Consider the following 24,884-nt stretch of genomic DNA (forward strand, 5'->3'; position numbering starts at 1 on the left):
GGCATTGGATCCCCTTTGAATGGCACCAATACTTAAGCCAATTGTTGAAATTGATCAACTTGTCTTCATATTGTGGCATCATTCTTTGTGAGGGTAAGATGCTACTCAAGGTCAGGGTCATACCAGCCTGGGCTACATGCTCAGAGAGCTCCTCTATGTCTCTTTTCATGTAGTCCAGGGAGGTACATCTCAGGTCATTCACACCAGCATGGACAATGACTGAGTCATATTTGTACTTGCCTTGGAGTGACCTGAGTGCTTGTGTTATGTGGCGGATACTAGCACCCAATAGGCAGCTCACCGTGACCTTCTCCTTGTTCAGCCTGGTGAGCGGGACGTCAGTGTGCCTGATGATAGAGTCACCTATTACAAGTGTATCAGGTGTGTTGTTTAGCCTAAAGGGCTGTGACTGTTTGGCACACTGGCATTGTGAGCTATGTGTTGCACTTGTTTTGTTTTCGGGTAGCGGTTGCTTGGGTATCTGCTTTGGAGGTCTAGTGTATGTCACGATCCCAGCAATAACCTCCAAAGATCCTCACCTCTAAAGCTTATACAAGACAAAAGTTTTCGAAACACAAGGATGAGGAACCACCACGATGATGCAGCAAAAAAATTCTTCTTTATTGATACAAAAATAAGGAAGATGAGCGCTTTCTCGTACACACTGTACGCTTCTTCAGATCTAGTTCACATTGATAAAACAGAGCTTATATAGTACTTCTAATCAGTAAAAACATTATGTCTATTAATTAATTAGTCAATCAGTATCTTAATTAATTGGTCAAAGTGCAAGGCTAGCTAATCATCCCAGATAATATCTGTTGCTTACTAAAACAACTAGAACACTTATTGTTACTGCAGACTGCGACATCATATATAAAAACTGAAAGTTAAAAGACACATTTATAACATTTAAAAACCAAATACAGTAATTAATAGTTATATGTATCACATATTTTACAAAAACCATGTATAAAAATCAATTATAAGGAAGTATACAAGGTTCGATCGATGAAATAAAAACATGGTATAAGAAGCAATGTATATGAGATACATGCGTTTATGAAAGATTATTATCATAAAAATAAATTATACATAGTATTTAGTATCAAACTCAAAAATCTCAGTTGCTCTAATATCATATTCTACTAGACGATCAATATTATGTGCAAACTGGTCAAAAACATTATGTCATCATGGGACAGCTAACGCTGTTAAAAAACCTATGTCGCTATGAAGAGTGTAGTTTATCAGACTCAAGAGGATGGTAAAGCTCAATGTGTGACTAAAAATATATTAAACTGAAATTACGGTTAAAACCTGGCTGGAATTATGGGTCTACTTATATATATACACACTCAGTGAAGCCGATTTTTCTTGGCTTGGCAAAAAACGTACAAAGAACAGACCGTGAAAATAATTAGGGGAAACAGAGTCAATAAAACATCATAATGATGTAACTGTTGTAACGATAAGTAGTGCTAACATGATATGTTTGAGCTAACTAACCCTATCTTAACAACGAACCTTATTTATAACTACTTATATAAATTTTATTTATTTAAAATATTAATATATGAAAATTTTATAAATTAACTATAATATAAATATGTAAAAAACATAACTTATATTTCACAAGAGCTCTAATTCAAGAATAAAAACATCTTTAGGAATATCATATGAACATTTAGATTGAAAAAGTCTAAGAGGTATCAAACATATATCTTGTAAATTACTCATAAAGTGCATGTTATGGTATATAAATATAGTGTATAATATGATGGGTAAATATCTTATAATATAGTTAAATACAAATAGAATAAATAACCGAACATATAATTATGAAATAGAGCAATGATAGTAATTATTTATAGTTAATTACAAAGACATCAATACTAATTATATGATAAATCAATAAAACAATAAATATAATTGTGAATAAAATTGTTCTATATATAAAAAATAATGAATAATATATATATAAAAAAGAATATGTATATAGCCATTAGTATAAATATATGTGTGTTCCTCATATATATAGGACAAAAAGGTATATATAACCTTAGAAGAAATCAAGATTAAGTGATCAATGGTATATGTAGCAAAAAAGTTTCTAAGGACTGCTTGTATATTAGAAACTGGGACTATATATTTTATTTTATTTCAGACTCCTTTTTTTCAGGACCGATCTTACACTGACATATTGATTTAAGCCTGGAGTGTAATGTGCTTTAAACCTTAGGATCCATTGTAGCTCTATATTTTCTAATTCATTAAAGCTGTCTCCTTTCCTGTCACTTGGGCATACTAATTGTAATGTTCTGAATCTGAATCTGTGCTCTGGGTTATTCAATATATGTTTAGTTAGAGCACTCTTCTGATCTTTTCTCCTTATGTCATAAATATGGTTGTAGATGCGTTCCTTCAGGGATCTTGTTGTCATCCCAATATAGAACGCATCACAATCCAAACAATTAGCTAAATAGATTAAATTTGAACTAGTACAAGTTGATCTAAAGCTTGGTTTAAAATTAATATTTAACTGGGGGTGTGTAAACTCTATATCTTCCGAAATGTAGATGCACATGTTGCATTTTTTACATGGATAGGTCCCTATCTTATTCCGGCTGATCAAATTTTCCTCCATATTTCTAAGTGTCTTATTAGTGGTCCTGTATATCTCATGGTCTGATTTTTCAATACATAGCAGTCTTTTAAGATTCTTGCTGTTAGTGTATAAAAACCTGGGTTTAGCCCCTATAATGCCCTTTACCTCATCATTAGTAAGTAATATACACCAATTTTTACGAATGATGTTAGTAATATTTCTATTATCACTGGTGTATCTAGTTTGAAAGGGTATAGTTTCCCTATATAACTTAGGTGTAATGTATGTCTGATGAGACCTCCCCCTATATATGGAAGGAGTGGGGGTGGGTCCAGTTAGTGATTTCACTCGCTGGATCAATTGTCTATCATAGTTCCTTTCTATGAACATGTCTTCTAGTTTCACTATTTGTTCTATTTTATCATTCTGTCCCTTACATAGTTTATTGACTCTTATATACTGACCTTTAACAATGTTTTGAAATATATGTCTGGGATGCATGCTACTATATTCTAATAGTGTGTTCTTCCAACAAGGTTTCCTAAAAATGGTATGACTTAGTTTACCATATTCATCTTTAGTAATAGTAATATCCAGAAAATTAATTTCAGTCATAGAATGTTCAAAAGTAAATCTAAAGAAAGATGTCGTAGTTTCTAAGTCTTCCACTAGATCTAAAAACTCTTGTAGTGTGCCACTCCAAAAAATTATGATGTCATCTACGAATCTTTTATACAGTAACATTTTGTCAAAATAAGCATGATTGAACAAGTGCATACATTCCCAGTAATAGACAACAAGGTTTGCATAGGTGTTTGCACAGGGAGTGCCCATGGCCACTCCCCATTGTTGCAAAAATAATTTCTTGTCATACATGAAAACATTGTTATTAAGTACAAGGTCTAAAACAGCATTTAATAAAATTCTATCATTGTTACTATAACTATCGGTGTTAAGCAAAATATGTCTAATGGCCTCTGATCCATAGCCATTAGGAATGGATGTAAAAAGATTTCTCATGTCCATAGTGATTAGGATACTATCTTTAGGGATGCCTTCTTTGAAACTATCTAATACTTCTAATAGTTGATATGTATCCTTTAAAATCGAGCTTATTTTATTAATAATAGGCCTAAGCTTCTTTTCAATAAAGACTGACATCGTTTCCGTAACCCACCCTTCTCCCGCTATTATAGGGCGTAGTGGTGGTGGTATTGTCCCTTTATGTATTTTCGGCAACCCTTTTATGTAAGGGATCTTAGGTTGCTCTATCAGAAAATATTGATATAGATCTTGATCTATCTGCCTGCACATTAAAAAGTCATATAATTCTTGATGTACAGAGAAAATAACTTTAGTTAAGTCATTAATATAAATTTCTTTATAGGTATCAGTTTCTCTAAGCATAGTCAACATCAATGTATTGTAAGTGGTGTAGTCTAGAACTACTATTCCACCCCCTTTATCTGCAGGCTTTATAATTATACCATTGTCATGTTGTAGTGCATAGAGAGCCTCCCATTCAGCATGTGACAAGTTAGTATATAGATTGCCCTTTCTTTCACTGTTAAAATATCTATAGAAGTCTGTTTCACAGGCCTTAATGAAACATTCTGTAACAGGTATTTGTGATGGTGTAAATGCACTTTTCCTTCTAAAATCCTTAATATACTCTTGGCTATAATCATTACTTTGCATTTTATTCTTAAACATACATTTCAAGTTAATTTTACGTGTAAAAAGCCTCAGGTCAGTAAGAACTTCGCTTATGTTACTAACCTGGGTGGGAATAAAGGAAAGTCCTTTATTCAGTAGATTATAATCAGTCTCTGTGAGGGTCCGTTGAGATAGGTTAAACACTAAGTCCTCTGTTATCTTTTCCGATTTCTGTTGCTTGATGTTATTTCTTCTTCTGAAAACTTCCTCTTGGTGCGGCCTCTGCTCCTTGACCTGCTTTGAAAATTCCGCCGAAACTTCAGCGGAAGGGGTAAAAAACCTTCTATGTTTCCATGTTTAATTTTCGGTTTTGCACCTCGTATATTTTCGTCCTGTTGAGCAAGGGCTTGCTGGTTGCATGGGGGAGTGTCCCTAATTGTATTGTTTTGTGTGTGCGTCAAGGAAGTAGACGCCAAAGGAGTTGCAATCATAGCAGCTGATTCTCTTAAGGTGGAACTGATGCTTGTTACTGCTGAAGCATAGCTCTGATTCATGGAATGTTCTTGGTTAGAATCAGAGCCGATATTGGACATATTAGTATTGGCATTGGTTTCACTGTATCTTGGCCAAGAAAAGACATTGTTATTGGCAAAGTCCATGTGATCCCTGTGTAGCTTACGCGTTTTTATTTGTTGTAGCTTATCACCATAAGCAACAAGTTGATTAAACATGCTATCCAGTCTTTGCTGAAAAGCTTCCTCCTTAAAATTAGTTGAAATGTCTTTACTCAGAGATTCAGCTCGTGAATGAAGTTCTTTCTCAATCGGAAGAAAATGTTCTATCAATAGTTTTATATAACTAAACCCTAGGTCAAGGTTTAGTTGTTGCCACTTCCGAAGTAGCTCAGGGTGAGTTTCACCATATGAAGGCATGACTAAAACCCTCATGCCTCTGGGAATTAATTTAAAATGTAGACACGCGTCTAAGTGGCGTCTTTGCCAGGTTAGTCTATACAGCTTATACATTGTGTTTTCTAGTTCACGAAAGGTAACATTAAAGTCTTTCATTTTATCAATGTTACCTTTTTCAGTGTTAGATGTTGTAGCTGTATGCTCCATACTGATGTTTAACAGCGGATTCTCCTTGGATTCCAATAAGCTGTTCCATTGTCTTTTCACATTTAATTTGTTCGGATCATAATCCAACTCTATTGCGATAGCATCCATCGTGTGTAGGTAGCCGAGGATAAAAATAAGAAACCAATAGTGTATGTCACGATCCCAGCAATAACCTCCAAAGATCCTCACCTCTAAAGCTTATACAAGACAAAAGTTTTCGAAACACAAGGATGAGGAACCACCACGATGATGCAGCAAAAGAATTCTTCTTTATTGATACAAAAATAAGGAAGATGAGCGCTTTCTCGTACACACTGTACGCTTCTTCAGATCTAGTTCACATTGATAAAACAGGGCTTATATAGTACTTCTAATCAGTAAAAACATTGTGTCTATTAATTAATTAGTCAATCAGTATCTTAATTGATTGGTCAAAGTACAAGGCTAGCTAATCATCCCAGATAATATCTGTTGCTTACTAAAACAACTAGAACACTTATTGTTACTGCAGACTGCGACATTATATATAAAAACTAAAAGTTAAAAAACATTTATAACATTTAAAAACCAGATACAGTAATTAATAGTTATGTGTATCACATATTTTGCAAAAGCCATGTATAGAAATCATATATAAGGAAGTATACAAGGTTCGATCGATGAAATAAAAACATAGTATAAGAAGCAGTGTATATGAGATACATGCGTTTGTGAAAGATTATTATCATAAAAATAATTTATACATAGTGTTTAGTATCTATCTCAAAAAACTCAGTTGCTCTAGTATCATATTCTATTAGACGATCAATATTATGTGCACAAATGGTCAAAAACATTATGTCATCATGAGACAGCTATCGCTGTTAAAAAACCCCTATGTCACTATGAAGAGTGTAGTTGATCAGACTCAAGAGAATGGTAAAGCTCAATGTGTGACTAAAAATATATTAAACTGAAATTACGGTTAAAACCTGGCTGGAATTATGGGTCTACTTATATATATACACACTCAGTGAAGCCGATTTTTCTTGGCAAAAAACGTACAAAGAACAGACCGTGAAAATAATTAGGGGAAACAGAGTCAATAAAACATCATAATGATGTAACTGTTGTAACGATAAGTAGTGCTAACATGATATGTTTGAGCTAACTAACCCTATCTTAACAACGAACCCTATTTATAACTACTTATATAAATTTTATTTATTTAAAATATTAATATATGAAAATTTTATAAATTAACTATAATATAAATATGTAAAAAACATAACTTATATTTCACAAGAGCTCTAATTCAAGAATAAAAACATCTTTAGGAATATCATATGAACATTTGGATTGAAAAGGTCTAAGAGGTATCAAACATATATCTTGTAAATTACTCATAAAGTGCATGTTATGGTATATAAATATAGTGTATAATATGATGGGTAAATATCTTATAATATAGTTAAATACAAATAGAATAAATAACCGAACATATAATTATGAAATAGAGCAATGATAGTAATTATTTATAGTTAATTACAAAGACATCAATACTAATTTTATGATAAATCAATAAAACAATAAATATAATTGTGAATAAAATTGTTCTATATATAAAAAATAATGAATTATATATATATAAAAAAGAATATGTATATAGCCATTAGTATAAATATATGTGTGTTCCTCATATATATAGGACAAAAAGGTATATATAACCTTAGAAGAAATCAAGATTAAGTGATCAATGGTATATGTAGCAAAAAGTTTCTAAGGACTGCTTGTATATTAGAAACTGGGACTATATATTTTATTTTATTTCAGACTCCTTTTTTTCGGGACCGATCTTACACTGACATATTGATTTAAGCCTGGAGTGTAATGTGCTTTAAACCTTAGGATCCATTGTAGCTCTATATTTTCTAATTCATTAAAGCTGTCTCCTTTCCTGTCACTTGGGCATACTAATTGTAATGTTCTGAATCTGAATCTGTGCTCTGGGTTATTCAATATATGTTTAGTTAGAGCACTCTTCTGATCTTTTCTCCTTATGTCATAAATATGGTTGTAGATGCGTTCCTTCAGGGATCTTGTTGTCATCCCAATATAGAACGCATCACAATCCAAACAATTAGCTAAATAGATTAAATTTGAGCTAGTACAAGTTGATCTAAAGCTTGGTTTAAAATTAATATTTAACTGGGGGTGCGTAAACTCTATATCTTCCGAAATGTAGATGCACATGTTGCATTTTTTACATGGATAGGTCCCTATCTTATTCCGGCTGATCAAATTTTCCTCCATATTTCTAAGTGTCTTATTAGTGGTCCTGTATATCTCATGGTCTGATTTTTCAATACATAGCAGTCTTTTAAGATTCTTGCTGTTAGTGTATAAAAACCTGGGTTTAGCCCCTATAATGCCCTTTACCTCATCATTAGTAAGTAATATACACCAATTTTTACGAATGATGTTAGTAATATTTCTATTATCACTGGTGTATCTAGTTTGAAAGGGTATAGTTTCCCTATATAACTTAGGTGTAATGTATGTCTGATGAGACCTCCTCCTATATATGGAAGGAGTGGGGGTGGGTCCAGTTAGTGATTTCACTCACTGGATCAATTGTCTATCATAGTTCCTTTCTATGAACATGTCTTCTAGTTTCACTATTTGTTCTATTTTATCATTCTGTCCCTTACATAGTTTATTGACTCTTATATACTGACCTTTAACAATGTTTTGAAATATATGTCTGGGATGCATGCTACTATATTCTAATAGTGTGTTCTTCCAACAAGGTTTCCAGGGGTGACAGGTGCAAGCCGTCCCTAGCAAAGCATCGTGGCTTGTCGAGCATGTCATCCCCGGCTGACAGGCATTGGATCCCCTTTGAATGGCACCAATACTTAAGCCAATTGTTGAAATTGATCAACTTGTCTTCATATTGTGGCATCATTCTTTGTGAGGGTAAGATGCTACTCAAGGTCAGGGTCATACCAGCCTGGGCTACATGCTCAGAGAGCTCCTCTATGTCTCTTTTCATGTAGTCCAGGGAGGTACATCTCAGGTCATTCACACCAGCATGGACAATGACTGAGTCATATTTGTACTTGCCTTGGAGTGACCTGAGTGCTTGTGTTATGTGGCGGATACTAGCACCCAACAGGCAGCTCACCGTGACCTTCTCCCTGTTCAGCCTGGTGAGCGGGACGTCAGTGTGCCTGATGATAGAGTCACCTATTACAAGTGTATCAGGTGTGTTGTTTAGCCTAAAGGGCTGTGACTGTTTGGCACACTGGCATTGTGAGCTATGTATTGCACTTGTTTTGTTTTCGGGTAGCGGTTGCTTGGGTATCTGCTTTGGAGGTCTCTGCTGCTTAGGCAGATTTTTATTTAGAGCCTCCGAGTATGTTTTTGTGTGTTTATGTGTTTGGTTTGCTGTCATGGTAGGTCTACGTGAGACTGGAATTGTAGTGAGTGTGGTTTCCTTCTCCTCCTGACTGGTTTCGCCAGTACTGAGTTGAGAGAGCTTAGCCTCCAGTATGGCTATATGGTTACATCTCTCACATGTGTTGGAATTTGTTTGGAGGAGGAGAGGGTTGTCTGTGTACATGAGGCAGTTGTAACATTGCCTCAAGCTTCCCAGATTCACCAGCTGGACCAGAGAGGAGATTGACAACTGACCTTTGGACATGCTAGAATAGTATTGGGAATTCCTTTATAATTGAAAAAAAGGGCCAATGGGGAATGAGGTACTGAAGGGGAGTTTGTGAGGGTGTAGTGCTTTTAATATTTTAGTGCTGACTTATATAATTGCTTTAGTGAGCAAGTGCCAGGTAACTTAAATGCAAAAACGACAAACAGTAACTTTCTTTCAAGTGAAACAAGGAAATAAGTACAGTAAGCAATGCAGATATCACTAGGGATCCACAGAAGCGCTGAAAAGCCACATTTTAGGTGGAATTAGCATTTCAGGGAAACAACAAGCAAACAAACAACAAGCATACAAATAAAGCTAGATTCAGCAGGCCTGGATCTAGTCTATGCTACAGCAAACAAGGTGTACCAATTTCAGTAAGAAGCAGTTCAAATATGCAGGCACTATAAGCCTTTAACCAGAAATTCCCAGCTCAGAAGGGCAGAGTCCAGCCTCTCCTCCCACAAGACTGCAGACCACGAACCCTTTTAATATAAAATAACTGGCCTGAAGCCCAAGTGCTTAAACCAGAATTAATACACTTTTAGAATAACAGACATTGAGCCCTCAATCAGCAGTTCCCAAATTAGAAGGATGTAAGCTACCTGTTCTGCCACTACAGTGCAGGCCACAAACCTTCCTAATGTAAAACAACTCGTCTGAAGCCCAAGTGCTTAAACTAAAAGGCTTAGAATGAGTTACACCAAGCAGTAATAAATACAACTGAGTACTTTTAAGATGACGCAAAAGCAAAATAAAGTGGGAAGAAACACAAATACAGTAAAAGCAGATTTTTTTTTTTTTTTGAGTGAAAAATGAGATGGGCCCAGGAGTTACAGGACAGAAACAAGTGCAAATGCAGGACTTCAAATCAGAAAGTTGAGAGAGATGAAAGACCGCCTAAACGGCCAATAACTACAAATTCTGGGCCAGAACCACTCCTTATGTGGTGGTAGACAGGTTACCTAGTGCTTACCACTCCCACTGATAAGCTAGAAGGCTTCCCTCCAACACAGAAAGGCTTGGGGGCTCAGAAGTTTACAAATAGCCCTGGATACAGCAAATCTGTATCTGGAACACTAATTACAGGAAAGGTAGGAAGCAGGCTTACAATTTTTTTTTTCAGAAAAGTAGCAAAAACAGTAGTAAAAACAATTCACATGCAGTGCAAGCTGGCACACTTGTAAATGTACCAATATTAGTCCACACACAGTTTGAAAAAATGGAATTAAATTAAAAAGGACTAAAGTGCAGAAAGGGTTTATTAGGTAGAATGCAGTATAGAGATGGGACTGGGGGAGTGTCCTAGATCAAATCTACAGTGGGGCGGGCACTGCAAAAGCCACCAAATTTAAACTACAACCAAGAACAGGGAGGGGGGATGGGGAAGACATTTTCAACAGAGATGTGAGGAATCACAGTGCAAATTATAAAACCAGAAAAATATATACTGATCTCTGTATATTTGCAGAACAGTAAGACAACAGATATCTAAGCAACAATTTAGCTCTATAATACAGAATAATACAGAAAAATATACTCAGCTCTATATATTTGCAGTCTCTTCAATACTTGGTCTACAGTGTTTAACCTTTTCAGTGCAGTTATTTTACTCTAGCCTGGTATTCAGTAATTTTACTTTATATAAGCCTATATTTGGAGGCATTCTGATTTTTTTAAACAAAAGAAAGGCTCACATATTAATGAAGTAGTTTTCTTAGATAATGAGCCCATTTACTTATCTCTGATGCAGTCATTGTTTTAGGATTCTTAAAAAAAAGCTGACCTTTCTTGGATGAGACCGCAGCCTTTGTAAAATGCCAGAATGTTTGAAACATATGAACTAGAAAATGTAGACACACCCACATATAATCTCATAGCGTTTATCTGTAACACAAATGATTGACTGGATTGTCTATGCATTACAGATGCATTCCTCATCTGGATTGGACCATCCTAAAATTATAAGTGCCATACTTCTTTAAGGAGATAAGAGCATGATCCGGCCTTCGACCATGTTGCAGTTATGCTTATTGCCAGCCTTTTCTCATATCCCCTCACTCTCCTATTTGGTAGTTTTCTTAGAATAGTCCTTTCACTAGTTGTCCATACAACTAGGTTACTTATAGAACATCACTGAATGTTCCTTTAAAAAAAAAAAAAAAACAAAAGCAAAAACTCCACCCATTTTATAATTGGAAAACTATTGTGTAGGTGACCTGTAAGCTATCATTCCCTGGTGAGAAAACAGTGTTTTGTAAATATCATCTTGCATAAGTGTATTTATTAGAGGAAACCCATGCACATAACCTTCTTGTAGTGCATGGAACATGGTGATCCCTCCCTGATATTCAGAAAAAGACCAGTTAAGCTCCAGAGTAGCAAGTGTCCCAACCTTAACAAATGTTAAGCACCCCCTGCTTAAGTTATTAAGTTTGAGTCTCAGGCTAGGCAGTAAAATCTGCCTGTACTGACCAGCAAATGACAAAAGATTTGTTTCCTCCTGCTGTCCATATCGATAATATGTCAATCACTTCCTCTAAAAACTTAAGAGAGTTGCTAGAATAATAGGAAGTGTGTTCACATGAATTTTCTCAGCAGAAGGATGTAGGAATTTTTAGCACTGTACTACACTTTACTGAAAGCTAGGGACTTACATGGGGTCATATATAATAGATATATTTTTAGCTGTTTAAAGTAAATTGAAGGAGGGTCCTAGGTTACTACTGGTGAAGTGAACTCTTACGACATTTTTAGAGAACTGTGAAATATAAGGGGCATATATAGGTGTGCGTGTGTTTGTGTGTTCATAGATGGAAAGGGAAGCCATCAATTCATCATGGACAGGAAAATATACGGGGTTCATATTATGTTGTTGTATGTCCCACCGTTTGAAGATTAAAAGTAAAACTTTATATTCTTGCTGTGGGTGAGACAGCATATGCATACCCCAATCTCCTCTCTGTTCCTCCCATGACACCCTTGCTTTAAATAAGTTGTTATCCGAATTGGATTGCCATGGCCCATCTGGTAAGCCAGTTCATACAAGGAAGAAAAGCACCAATGGAAACAGCTGTTCAAAAAGTCCATTCCACAGCAAGAAAAAAAAAACTCACAGGCATTTCTGTATCTTATGTAAATATAGTTTCTGCAGTACTGCACAGAGCCTTTGCTGTATTTATAGAGGCACACCTATTGTGAGCATTCAGGACTTCAACCTTAACCTGACCAAGAACGAGCCTGCAGAGGATTGTTAATCTTTTCTTCATTCTATACCCAGGGTTTCAGCTTGTCAAATTCAATTAAGTTGGATTTCTTTGTTAACAATTTCCATAGCTGGAGTAAGATTATGAATAGGGCTGCTATTTCTTTGAATGTAGGGATTCAGTTAACCCAGGTTGCCAAGTAGAGTACTGTTTCTTGTGAATATACCCTGTCTAAAGAAAACAAACTGTATGCTTCCCCTCACTTACTATCAAGTTCATTACATTAGGACCTTCCTGCATGAACACACTAACTTCCTTGTTCACACTGCATTGCCTGTAATATTTCTTGATATGTTGACATATTGGCCAGTGATGAGTTGATAGCTTTCAAGAAAGAAATTACTCTGTATCATAAAGGGATTTGTTTATAAGATTAGAACAAACCCTTAATCTGATTATTCTTTTTGGGTGTGAATTCAGTTTATTTGGTGACCTAGCCCATCACATGATTTGACCATTTTACTATCATTTCCTTGAAAGACACAATATTTATGAGTCATCACATCGACTCAAATGGCTAAAAATGTGAATGCCATTTTTACCATATGTCGACATTCAAACCAGACTGAATTTTGCTTTAAAATCCATTAAAGTGAACACTGATTTTGCAAAAAACACTCACTTCCATGCTTTTGCTTTTACGCACTAGGAAGGTTATGTTTCGTTGTTTTTACCAGTCGCCCATGTGATTATGCAATTTTGAATCTGCATTCAACAAAATGATAGTAAACTGATTTGACATATTTATGGTCCAATTTGCTCTTGAGGTACAGAATATTAATATCCCTAATCTTAAACTGACCAAGGGTCATAACATTTCCAAAAGTGCAACTCAATTATTCATTTTTATCCTGCCATGTTATTCTGATGGATGGCTGTGCAGGCAATCAGCACACTCTTGTGTATGACTAAAACATGTTTCTATCCACTACTCTTGACTGCTTGTCCTATGTCACATATGTTGTGTCTTTCATAAAGTGAATGAAACATGGTGTGATTCTAAGTTGTGTTCTTTGCAGTGAGAAGAACAAAAGTTGAAATGCCTTCTGTGACAGACTTAATCTGGGTGTCTGTTATGCATTTTACCAGACTGATGTCTCAGATAAGAAGGTAGTGCATCTGTCCTAAAGGAAGTAAGTAGTAGATAACTTTCTGGCCATGCTTATCTAGCTAGTCAGCAGCCATTATAAATCAGTTTGTTTCATCACTCATAAGACCTTTACATCACATCAGTGTGCAATGACATCACACATTATGACTGAGAATGCTGTGCAATATGACACAATTTCCTCCATTTCACTCCATGTGCATTTGTTTGGCTTCTAACAAAGTCTTCCCTTTTTGTTCTTAGTCAGTGTTTGATGATCATGTCTGCAATGATTTACTGACTTTGACTTTGAGATTGTATTTCACAGCTTGCAGTTTGAACCCTTGTCCCTCAGACTGGATAAGGCCAACCTTGATGTGCTAGCATCATTTATTGATGTCACTCCAATTTCTCAAAAAATATCTTTGGACTACCATAATCTTGTTAATTTCCTTTCAATCATGAACCTTTCAGTTCTTGATAAGCCATCTAGCTAGAAGGTCATATATAAGGAACTTATATCTTGTTTTATGGCTGGTGCCACCATGGTACTGACATGTTTTATGGCTGGTGTCACCATGGTACTGATATGTTTTACGGCTGGTGTCACCATGGTACTGACATGTTTTATGGCTGGTGTCACCGCAGTGCTGACATGTTTTATGGCTGGTGTCACCATGGTACTGACATGTTTTATGGCTGGTGTCACCATGGTACTGACATGTTTTAAGACTGATGTCACCATGGTACTGACATGTTTTATGGCTGGTGTCACCGCAGTACTGACATGTTTTATGGCTGGTGTCACCATGGTACTGACATGTTTTATGGCTGGTGTCACCATGGTACTGACATGTTTTATGGCTGGTGCCACCATGGTACTGACATGTTTTATGGCTGGTGTCACCATGGTACTGATATGTTTTACGGCTGGTGTCACCATGGTACTGACATGTTTTATGGCTGGTGTCACCAGGGTACTGACATGTTTTATGGCTGGTGTCACCATGGTACTGACATGTTTTAAGACTGATGTCACCATGGTACTGACATGTTTTATGGCTGGTGTCACCGCAGTGCTGACATGTTTTATGGCTGGTGTCACCATGGTACTGACATGTTTTATGGCTGGTGTCACCATGGTACTGGCATGTTTTATGGCTGGTGTCACCGCAGTGCTGACATGTTTTATGGCTGGTGTCACCATGGTACTGACATGTTTTATGGCTGGTGTCACCATGGTACTGACATGTTTTATGACTGATGTCACCATGGTACTGACATGTTTTATGGCTGGTCTCACCGCAGTGCTGACATGTTTTATGGCTGGTGTCACCATGGTACTGACATGTTTTATGGCTGGTGTCACCATGGTACTGACATGTTTTATGGCTGGTGTCACCAGGGTACTGACATGTTTTATGGCTGGTGTCACCATGGTACTGACATGTTTTATGGCTGGTGTCAATGCAGGGCTGACATTTTATGGCTGGTGTTACCGCGGTACTGGCATGTTTTATGGCTGGTGTCACCACTGTACTGACATGTTTTATGGCTGGTGTCACCATGGTACTGGCATGTTTTATGGCTGGTGTCACCACAGTACTGACTTAGCTCTTATTAGGGTTGTGAACAATCTCCAAAGGAAGAGAGATCAGAGTTTGTATTATGTTCTAGTCCTGCTGGATCTGTCTGCATCATCTGACACAGTTGAACATGTTCTCCTGATATATTATTTGTAGTTTTGGAGTGGTCACATGTAACATACCCAAACCTCAAAGGCATCCCAGATGCAGACCTCAGAAACTCCTCATGCACACAAACAAGGCAACTCCCACTACAGCACATAAAACTCATAGTGTAACATCTAGCAAGCCCATAAGGCATAACATCACAAAACCCAATATTTTGGTCATAGGCGACACCATTATAAGACACACTGATGTTCCCCTCACTAAGCTGGATAAGAAGAAGATTATAGTTTGTTGCCTGTCAGGGGCCAAGATCAACCAGATCATGCAACAACTCAGGTCACTAAATCACACATACCAGTATGACTCAATCACAGGCTATGTGGGTGTAAATAACCGACGTACCTCCCTGGACTGTATGAAGAAAGACACCATTGAGCCCTCAGAATATGTGTCACAGGCAGGTATGAGCCTAGATCAGCATTTGACTGTCCCCAAGATTAATGCCACAAGACTAGCAGAAAATGATTGACTTTAATAACTGATACTAGAGTAATCTCAAAGGGGTCCAATATTTGTCAGCCTGGGAGAACATGATTGACAGGCCATGCTGCTTTGGCAGGGATGGTCTTCACTTGTCACCACTAGGCTTTTGGATATTGGCCAAAACATTGTCCACCTCTATAATGCCTTTTTAGGCATTGCCAACCAGACAAACCCTCCAACACTGCAAAATCTACCCTAGATAAGCTAAAGGTATGATTACTAATTGCTAGGAGTCTCAACAAGAAACTAGATTCCCTGCTAGCACTCCTCACCCTGGAGAATGCTGACATCTTTGCAGTTATTGAGACACGGTTCAAAGCCATGGAAATCACCCCAGCAGTGCAAAGCTATAATGCCTTTCACACATTCTGACCACCCATTGCACAGGAAATGACAAAAGGCAGAGGTGTATTTATCTACATAAAGGAAAAGCTCACCTCAAGACTGTTCAAGCAAATGATATATGAGCTACTCCATATCCAACTAACCATATGAAAAATCCCTTACCATATCCTTGCTAGCTATAGGTCCCCCACCATGAACCAGGAAAACCACACCTCATACCTGTGTTTCAGCTCAAATTTCACTTCGCTATCACCTCCAGTTTCCTCCAAGAAATACCCTTCACCATTTCTCCACAAGTCATCACAAAAGAACAGGTCACAACTGCATTCTATAAAGCTACAAAAACAGCTTAGATGGGTCACAAGAATATCCCAGGATATGTTTTAAATAGCTTGTAACAAGACCTCTCCTTCCCACTTGGATTTCTATTTAACCACAGCCTCCAGACTGGATTTGTCCTTATGGAGTGAAGCACAGCAACAGTCATCATAAATAGAGACCATCAACAGACCCAGGAAATTACAGACCCATAAATTTGTCTAATCTTATACACAAGGCCATGGAAAGAATAATTATGTACTTGATAAATAACAACATAGGAAACCTCCAAATATTAGGCCCAACTCACTGTGGGTTTGTCAAGAGTAGGTCATGTCTGATCAATTTGGTGGGCTTCTTTGAGAATGTTGCTAGCACCATGGTTGAGGGTAAAACAGTGCATACTGCCTACCTTGATCTAGGTGAAGCATTTGATAAAATTCCGCACTCGTTTATTATAGATAAACTTATAAAACTGGGTATAAATCCGTATGTCAGCAGGTAGATAGCCAAATGGCTCATGGACAGGACACATACTGTTAGAGTAGGAGAATGCAGATCCAGCAAGAGGCCAACTGCTAGTGGTGTACTGCAGATCTCAGTGCTGGGACCTCTCCTGTTTAGAATACACTTCTCTGAAGTCAAGGCTAAGGTTGTTGACAGCTGTAAGTTGAGGTCAATCATTGAATCCCACAGTGATGTACATATACTTCAGGAGGGTCTGACTCAGTGGTGCCAGAGCCATGGCCTAAACCTAAATTACAACAGAAAATTCATAATGATACCCTTTGGAAAGTAAAATACCCCTGAAATTACAACATTAATAACACACCCCTAAGAGAGGACTCAGAGGTGAGAGATCTAAGTGTATACAGTGGTGAGAACATCCTTCTATAACGCACAGCTTATAGGTAAAGGAATGGCATCCAGATCTAAGGAAGTTAAACTCCCACTTTACTGGGCTCTCATCAAACCAACAATACACCTTTTGACATGTACTTGACCAGGCATTTGCAACACCTGTTGCAGACTTAGAAGTGCTTATAAAAAAATACAGGGTGTAAATAACATGTCCTATGTGGATCAAATAAAAGCCTTATTCCTTTACTGACTTTTAAGGGGATAATCTATTCCTATCTAAAAGGCACTCTCAAATCCAGCCCTGATGGAACTGTTAGAGATTCACAAGACAAACTGAACAACAGCCGCTTGTTCTAAGGATCGAAGCATGGTCTGTGACATGAACGAAACATGCTGGAGAAAAAGATACGTGTCTCAGAGATTACCCCTTCTTTGGAACAGGCTATCTATTCATGTAAAGCAGAGTCCTTCCCTGACTGCTTCAAATGTAGTTTGAATGGGGTATTGTAAATTCACTTCTGGGGTGGTACCCACGTCCCTTATGGACAAGGACAGTCTGTAAAAACTCAGAGGCGTAAGCACAAACCTAAGCATTCCCCTAGCACTTAGGGATCGAAAATAGGGTAACATTTGGGCAATAATGGCTAGGCTTCTAAGGGCTCTTGAGCCATTAGCCTTGTAATCTCCTATAAACTTATGAACTTATGACACCAATCCTAGCCTATTATAGCTTGGTCAAACAGCCTAAGGCTTGCATGTATGACTTTAGCTCAAGTGAATTGACAATGAACTATGTGTTAAAGAATATTAATAAGATTTTTAAACAAGATATAAGTGCTTGATTAATTTAAAGTCTCAATAGAACTTGTCTACAATCTGTGGTTCTTTTTTCCTGATTTTAAAGAGTCTCAACTAAAAACTTCATTGTTAATGAAGTACCTGTTTTCCCTGTAGTTTAATGTTTTTCCTTTTGGGTTGGAGAAGCCTTACCACCTAAGGGTGGAAAAACTATTGTACCTCACTACAAGGATCTGTTTCATATACACACACATCTATATGTATATATATATATATATATATATATATATATATATATATATATATATATATATATATATATATAAAATCTATATCTATATCAATCTATCTATATCAAGCTATATATATATATATATATATATATATATATATATATATATATATATATATATACATATAGATAGATATATACACACACACACACACACACACACACACACATTTGTCTATATGTGTGTGTGTGTGTGTGTGTGTGTGTGTGTGTGTGTGTGTGTGTGTGTGTGTATATGTGTGTGTGTATCTTACAAATGCATTTGACACAGCTCCTCATGATGACAGTAATACCTGTTTATGAAATCATCTGTTTTCTTTTACTAATAGATAGATAGGAAAGTAATAATAATATCCAGAAAGTGTGACATGATTGCTGATGTTCTTCATCAGTTATATTTATTATTTTTGGATGTCCATTTAGTAAGGGGTTGGTAGGTAACTATTAGCCTGGTTCAGTTATAAATGCAGATGATTCGACTTCAAGGGTGTTCATCAAAATTAAATAAAATGATATATTATACATTACTGCACAGAGTCAACTAAAAAAAAAATGAGATTCCTTGTGACTATAAAATATCTGAAATAGTCTTATTAGTAGCTTTGGAGCATATACGGCAAACAAACATGTTTTCCTTATTAATACTAGTAGGCTTCTTGGAAGATGTTTGGATTAGGGGACTTAAAGAAAAATATTCCTGTCAGAGACACTTTTGCACACTCTGTACTCTTTCATCTGTGCTGTTCTTGAATTATACCATTATTAAAATATGAAGGCTTCTGTTGCAGTTATTCAATTATTACATTTGTAAGGTTTCAGAAAGTAAAAAGCATTTATGTTAGCCATGCTCAGCAAGTTTGCGTTGTCTCACATATGCTTACATGAATAAAGCATGAAGTACACTCTGATGCTTTTAGTCAACAGTGGGGGAAGGGGGAAACGGCTTAAATGTTAAGGTTACAGTATATCTACTGTTGCTAAAATGATCTCAACCTGCAAATGTAAGCATCTTTCTACAGTGTACATACTACAGGAAAATATTAAACGTAAATACAAATAATGCGCTAGAATTCACAAATGTCTTCTCTATTCCATATTAGAAACACAGCAGAGTTATCTTGGCTGTATTCCTGACAGATTCATGGCTCATAACCAGAATATTTCACCTGTCAGTATGTGTTAGGTGTATGAAACGACAAAATGAATGGCGCAGTCAGTAGCAGCTGTCTGCACATCACTAACACAAAGTGCCATGGTATGGATCTTATGCTTTACTGATGTGGCTCGTTACCAAAATAATTTGGTAACCTGCTTTATTCTACAGACTTGCATCTTCCATAGATGTCTGAAAGCTTATTTTTTCCTGCTATGATGCACTGTAAACATATGCTGTCAGAGTGGCATGCAAATATTTCTTCATATGGCCCAAATCTGTCTGCAGATGATTCTTTCTTCCCAACCCAAACCCAGGATACCCACTGCTTGCTGTGCCCACTCCTAAAACTGGAGTCAGTTATCCACTGGATTTGCTACCATTTCTACACATACAGTGAAAAGTGCCAAGGATAACAAATGGGAGAATAATTTCTTCTATTGCTGTGTGATCTCTTCAGACATGTGGAATAAACTCCCTGTATTATGAATTAAGGCAGGTCTTCATTTGCTATGCACCTACTTATAAACTAGTTGCTTCTAGAAAATGAAGCTGTTGGCCATACAAGCTGAAATCCAGTCTCTCTGTTAATGGACCTCTTCATATAATAGGTCTTAACATTAACTCATTAATGGTCTCATAACTAAATAAAATGTCACATGCTTATCTGCTACAGTGGCGCTGTAAACGTTTAACTTCCCTGCTGTGTGGATAACTCCTAAATTTCTGCAGAATTCTGCAAGTTATAAACCAGTAATCCAAGATACAATATGATGTCCACAGATACAGTATACGGACTCGCCCCATCACATAAAGTAATTATACTCCACGAATAAGCAATTGGTTAAATAACAGGATTAGTGACAGTGCTGTAAGCCTTGATGGTTTCACCTTGTACAGAGCTGATAGGAACCTAGCTCTGTGTGGAAAAGCTAAGTGAGGTGTAGTGTGCAATTTTGTGAGTGATAGCTGGTACACAAGCTGTAACATTGTGAAAGAACATTGCTCTGTAAATGTGGAATTTCTTATACTGAAATGCAGACCTTTTTTATGTGCCCAGAGAATTAAATGGTGTCTATGTAGCAACTGTATATATACCACTGAGTGCTAACATCACTGAAGCACTAAATATACTGCATCATACTATGTGTGAGCTGCAATGCAAGAATTCTGACTGCATCTATGATAGCTGGTGACTTCAACAAAGCAGTTCTCAGGGAAGTGCTACCCAATTACTACCAAACTCTGGATTTTCCCACAAGGGGAGCAAATACTCTACACAAGGCTTGCACTAATATAAAAGGGGCATACGGAGCTGTACAACAACAAAACCTGGGTGGTTTTGATCACATTTCCATAAAACAAATACCAGCTTACAGACCTCTCTTAATCAGAGATAAACCCATTGTGAAACAAACCAGGGTCTGGCATGAAGGAGTCATGGAAAGTCTCAGGGGCTGTTTTGATACCACAAACTGGGATGTGTTCAGAGAGGCAGCTACAGTGAATAATCTGGTGAACATAGATGAATATACTGAGACAACTATGGCTTGAATATCCACGTGTGGAGGATGTAACGAACATCAAAAATATTAAAGTAAGAGCCAACAAAAAACCATGGCTAAACAGCAAGGTGTACGAGTTGCTCAGAGCAAGCAACACTGCTTTCAGGGCAAAGGATAAGAAGGGTCTAAGTGTGGCAAAGGCTAACTGAAAAAAGGGTATCAATGAGGCCAAGAGGGAGTATAGAAAGAGGCTTTGAGGATGCGGAAGACTCAAGAAGCCTATGGCATGGTATTCAACAGCAAACTGACTACAAGACCAAGTTAGCTCAGTGCAATGATAGCACTGAATTTCTGGACAGTTTAAACACATTTTATGGCAGGCTTGAAGACAAAAGCAACCTGGAAGCTGTAAAGCTTCTCAATGACCAAAAAGAGGCAGTACTCAACTTCAGTGCTAGGGTTGTTAGGAACCAGCTAAGGAAACTGAACCCCAGGAAGGCTGCTAGATCTGATAACATTCTGGGGAAAGTGCTGAAGGGTTTTGCAGACCAACTCAGAATAGTCCTGATGGACATCTTCAATACCTCACTTGTCCAGGAAAAAGTACCAGCATGCTTCAAAGTTACCAACATAATCCCTCTGCCCAAAAAAAGCCAGCCCCACCTGCCTAAAAGATTACAGGATGGTGACCCTTATATCAAATGTAATGAAATGCTTCGAAAGACTGATTAAAAGGCATTTTACAACAGTACTACCTCAGTCCTTTCACCCGCAGCAGTTTGCCTACCGGGCAAACAAATCAATTGGTGATGTCGTTTCTGTAGCACTTCACCTCACACTGGATCATCTTGAAGAGAACAGCAACTATGCCAGGCTGGTGTTCATAGATTTCAGCTCAGTATTCAACACAGTGATTCCTATGCAGCTTATAGAAAAGCTGATCAACTCTGGCATTAATAAAGGGCTGTGCAACTGGATCCTCGATTTCCTGACCAGAAGACAACAAAGGACCTGTGCTGGCAACAACACTTTAAGGAGCATTACAATCAGCACTGTAGCACCCCAGGGTTTGGTGCTGAGTTCCCTACTGTTCACAATCCTTACCCATGACTGCTCTGTGAAAGCTCGCAACAACGACATCATCTAATTCACGGTGGTGATGGCGAGAGCGGGTATAGGAATGAGGTCAACTCCCTCATTGAATGGCGCAATGACAACAATTTGTACCTGAACATCAATAAAACAAAAGTAATAATTATTGACTTCAGAAAAAGCTGTGCCATGCAAATGCCCCTCAAGATCATCGGTGAAGAAGTGGAAAGAGTCCAAGCTACAAAGTTCCTGGGGGTATATGTATCAGAGGATCTTTCTTGGAGTACAAACACAGGCCAGTAAATTAAAAAATCCCACCAGTGACTGCACTTCCTAAGAAAGCTGAGACAAGCAAAGCTCTCTGTGAATGTTCTAAACACCGTCTACAGAGGAGCCATCAAGAGCATTATCACCAGCAACTGCACTGTATGGTTCGGTAACAGCAAAATGGCCAAAAGGAAGAAGCTGCAAAGAATAATAAGAACAACAGAAAAGATTGTGGGCACTAGTCTTCCTACCTTACAGGAGCTCTTTGAAATGAGATGTAAAAAAAGTTCCCACAAAATAGTGTGACACTTCTCATCCAGCATGTGGTTGTTCACTAAACTTGCATCTGGTAGATGGTTACGAATATCCGCTGCAGGAACTCCAGATTCATGAACAGTTTTTATCCTACTGCAATAAGACTCGTTAATGCAGACATAAATCTGGATGTATCAAAACTATACTAGATTGTTACGTTCTTATTCTTTTCCTTTTTTTCTCATACAGTAATTCTATTTATTGCATACTAAAATTAATATATTCTCATTCAAGTGCAATTCCAATCACTTCCTTATGTGCAATATCACCCAATCTCACCTCTGTGTATAGTGTACTTTTTCTTTTCAAGTGTTAATCATCTAGTATTCAGTGTTGTACACTGTCTATAAATAGTGTACAAGCACGTGTGTCAGCTGCCAGGCATTTACTCTTGTACTATAGTTATTGTTTATTCTTTAATACCTATCATGTCTTGTCTGTTTGTGTTTGTTTTTACCTGTAAAAGAGCTGATGCTCAAAATTTTGTTTCGGTAGCACTTGCGTCTCCTAAATGACAATAACGTTTCTCTTGAATCTTTGAATCTTCTGCATTCTCTCCAGAAGGGTGAAGGGGGCAAGGTCCAGTGTGAATTAGGCAGTTATTGCAAAGGAAAAAAATATCAATACATATATTAACAATTAAATATGCAATCTCTTTGGCTTTATGTTACTAAAAGTGTAAACCATGACTATGTAATAATATGTTTATTTTTTACATTTTCCCCCACACTGACAACCCCCAAACCTGTTTTCCACATTTTTTTCTAAATATGCAGTACAGTGCCAGGAGTGCTAATAAGCCTGCCTTGGTTTTTGGTTCAGTTAGTGACTGGTGTTTACACACTGACTTTCTCTTTTCCGTAATCTGATTGTGTGCTTAATCAATGAGATATATCCTCTTGTTCCAATCTTACTCAAATGTAAAAATGAAATAAAAATGAGTGTCCTTAATTTTCCACTAGAAATGTTACTGTATCAACACCAGCAATTGTCAACACAGAAAAATAAAGCAAAGAAGTACACTTACTTAGTTATCTTGAATATCCTCAGGAGTCGAAGAGCTCTTAACACACTGATCCCAAAAGACATTCCTGGTCGAAAAGCAGCCCAGACCACTTCAAAGATGCTGCCTACTATAACCTGTGTATTAAGAATTCAAAAGCATGTCACTTGTGCAAAATATAAAGCTGTAGGACTATGAGATAGTGCCAGGATTAGTGAAAACTACAAGTAATGCTAATTCATTAGCAAGAAATGTCCTGCAGACTACTTATTATACTATGACAATATCTCAATATAACACAAGTCTGATAAAGGTTCAAATATTTGTTCAAAAGAGACGAATAAGTACATAAACTGAAAGCATGTGTTACTAATTACTAGATAACTGAAAATATTTATAAATCAAATATAGGCTAAAAGAGTGTGCTCCATTGCTAATGTACTAAGAAAGCTGAAAACGGATATAAATGCAATAATATTGCAACAGTGAAATCAACAGTTTCATTCACCAATATTGCAAATGGATCTGTGTCTCATAAGTGAATACAGTAACATTAAATCTCTTAATCAGAACCAAAACACAGACTTGCTTAATACTGATGTATTTAGAATATGTTAATCGTGAAGCGTGCATGATGGTACAAGGCATCCAGTAGTCCCTTTCCCAATAACTTAATCATTGAAATTCGGAGGTCAAATAAAACTGTCTGGAAAGGAAATATTTGATTTTCTAATACATTCAAATACATTTCTGCCAATGTTCTGCAGTATTAGAATGTTTAAGGGCAAAATGCCAGCAGAGATGTTTCAGGTTTAAATGTGATGAATGTTCTACAATATTACTCTTTTAATTTGTCTTTTAGGACTAAAATTCTACATTGATTTTTTTGATCAAAATGTTGCAAATGTGTGTTGAAAATCTACACCTGTCCTGTATCACTGTTCCTCTATGTAAACTGCTTTTTAAGTGCAAACATTGCAAACCAGCTTATGAAGCTCTACTTGACTAGAAAACTTTCTCTTATATGGAGATCATACACATCTATGTTTGTGACATCTGGCATAAACCTACAACAGTAGTCTTTTTTAGGGTTACTGCCTCCAGATTCAAGACCACTAGAAGCAGGACAGGTTGTTTCCCTATTTAGTAGCATTTCTCATGCTTACATATCTCATTTCAAATTATCTCTAAATTGACTTAGTACAGGTCTAAATTATGCTCAGCTAAACCTAAATATGGAAGTCAAGTCAAGCACATTTTTATATTAATAGACTT

At 36.9% G+C, this 24,884-nt stretch overlaps 1 protein-coding gene across 4 annotated transcripts in view; it reads right to left on the reverse strand.

Annotated features, from left to right (window-relative positions):
* Window positions 1–24,884, reverse strand: part of LOC122813204 (voltage-dependent R-type calcium channel subunit alpha-1E-like) — a 4,399,719-nt gene that overhangs the window by 1,731,400 nt on the left and 2,643,435 nt on the right. For all 4 annotated transcript variants that reach the window (XM_044085387.1, XM_044085385.1, XM_044085384.1 and 1 more), the window contains one exon: window positions 23,634–23,746. In XM_044085387.1, the coding sequence (XP_043941322.1) occupies window positions 23,634–23,746 (113 nt within the window). The remainder of the gene's footprint in view (window positions 1–23,633; window positions 23,747–24,884) is intronic.

The sequence above is a fragment of the Protopterus annectens genome, chromosome 10.part0 (assembly GCF_019279795.1).
Source record: "Protopterus annectens isolate FY-2018-M chromosome 10.part0, PAN1.0, whole genome shotgun sequence".
In the NCBI taxonomy this organism is placed as follows: domain Eukaryota; kingdom Metazoa; phylum Chordata; order Ceratodontiformes; family Protopteridae; genus Protopterus; species Protopterus annectens.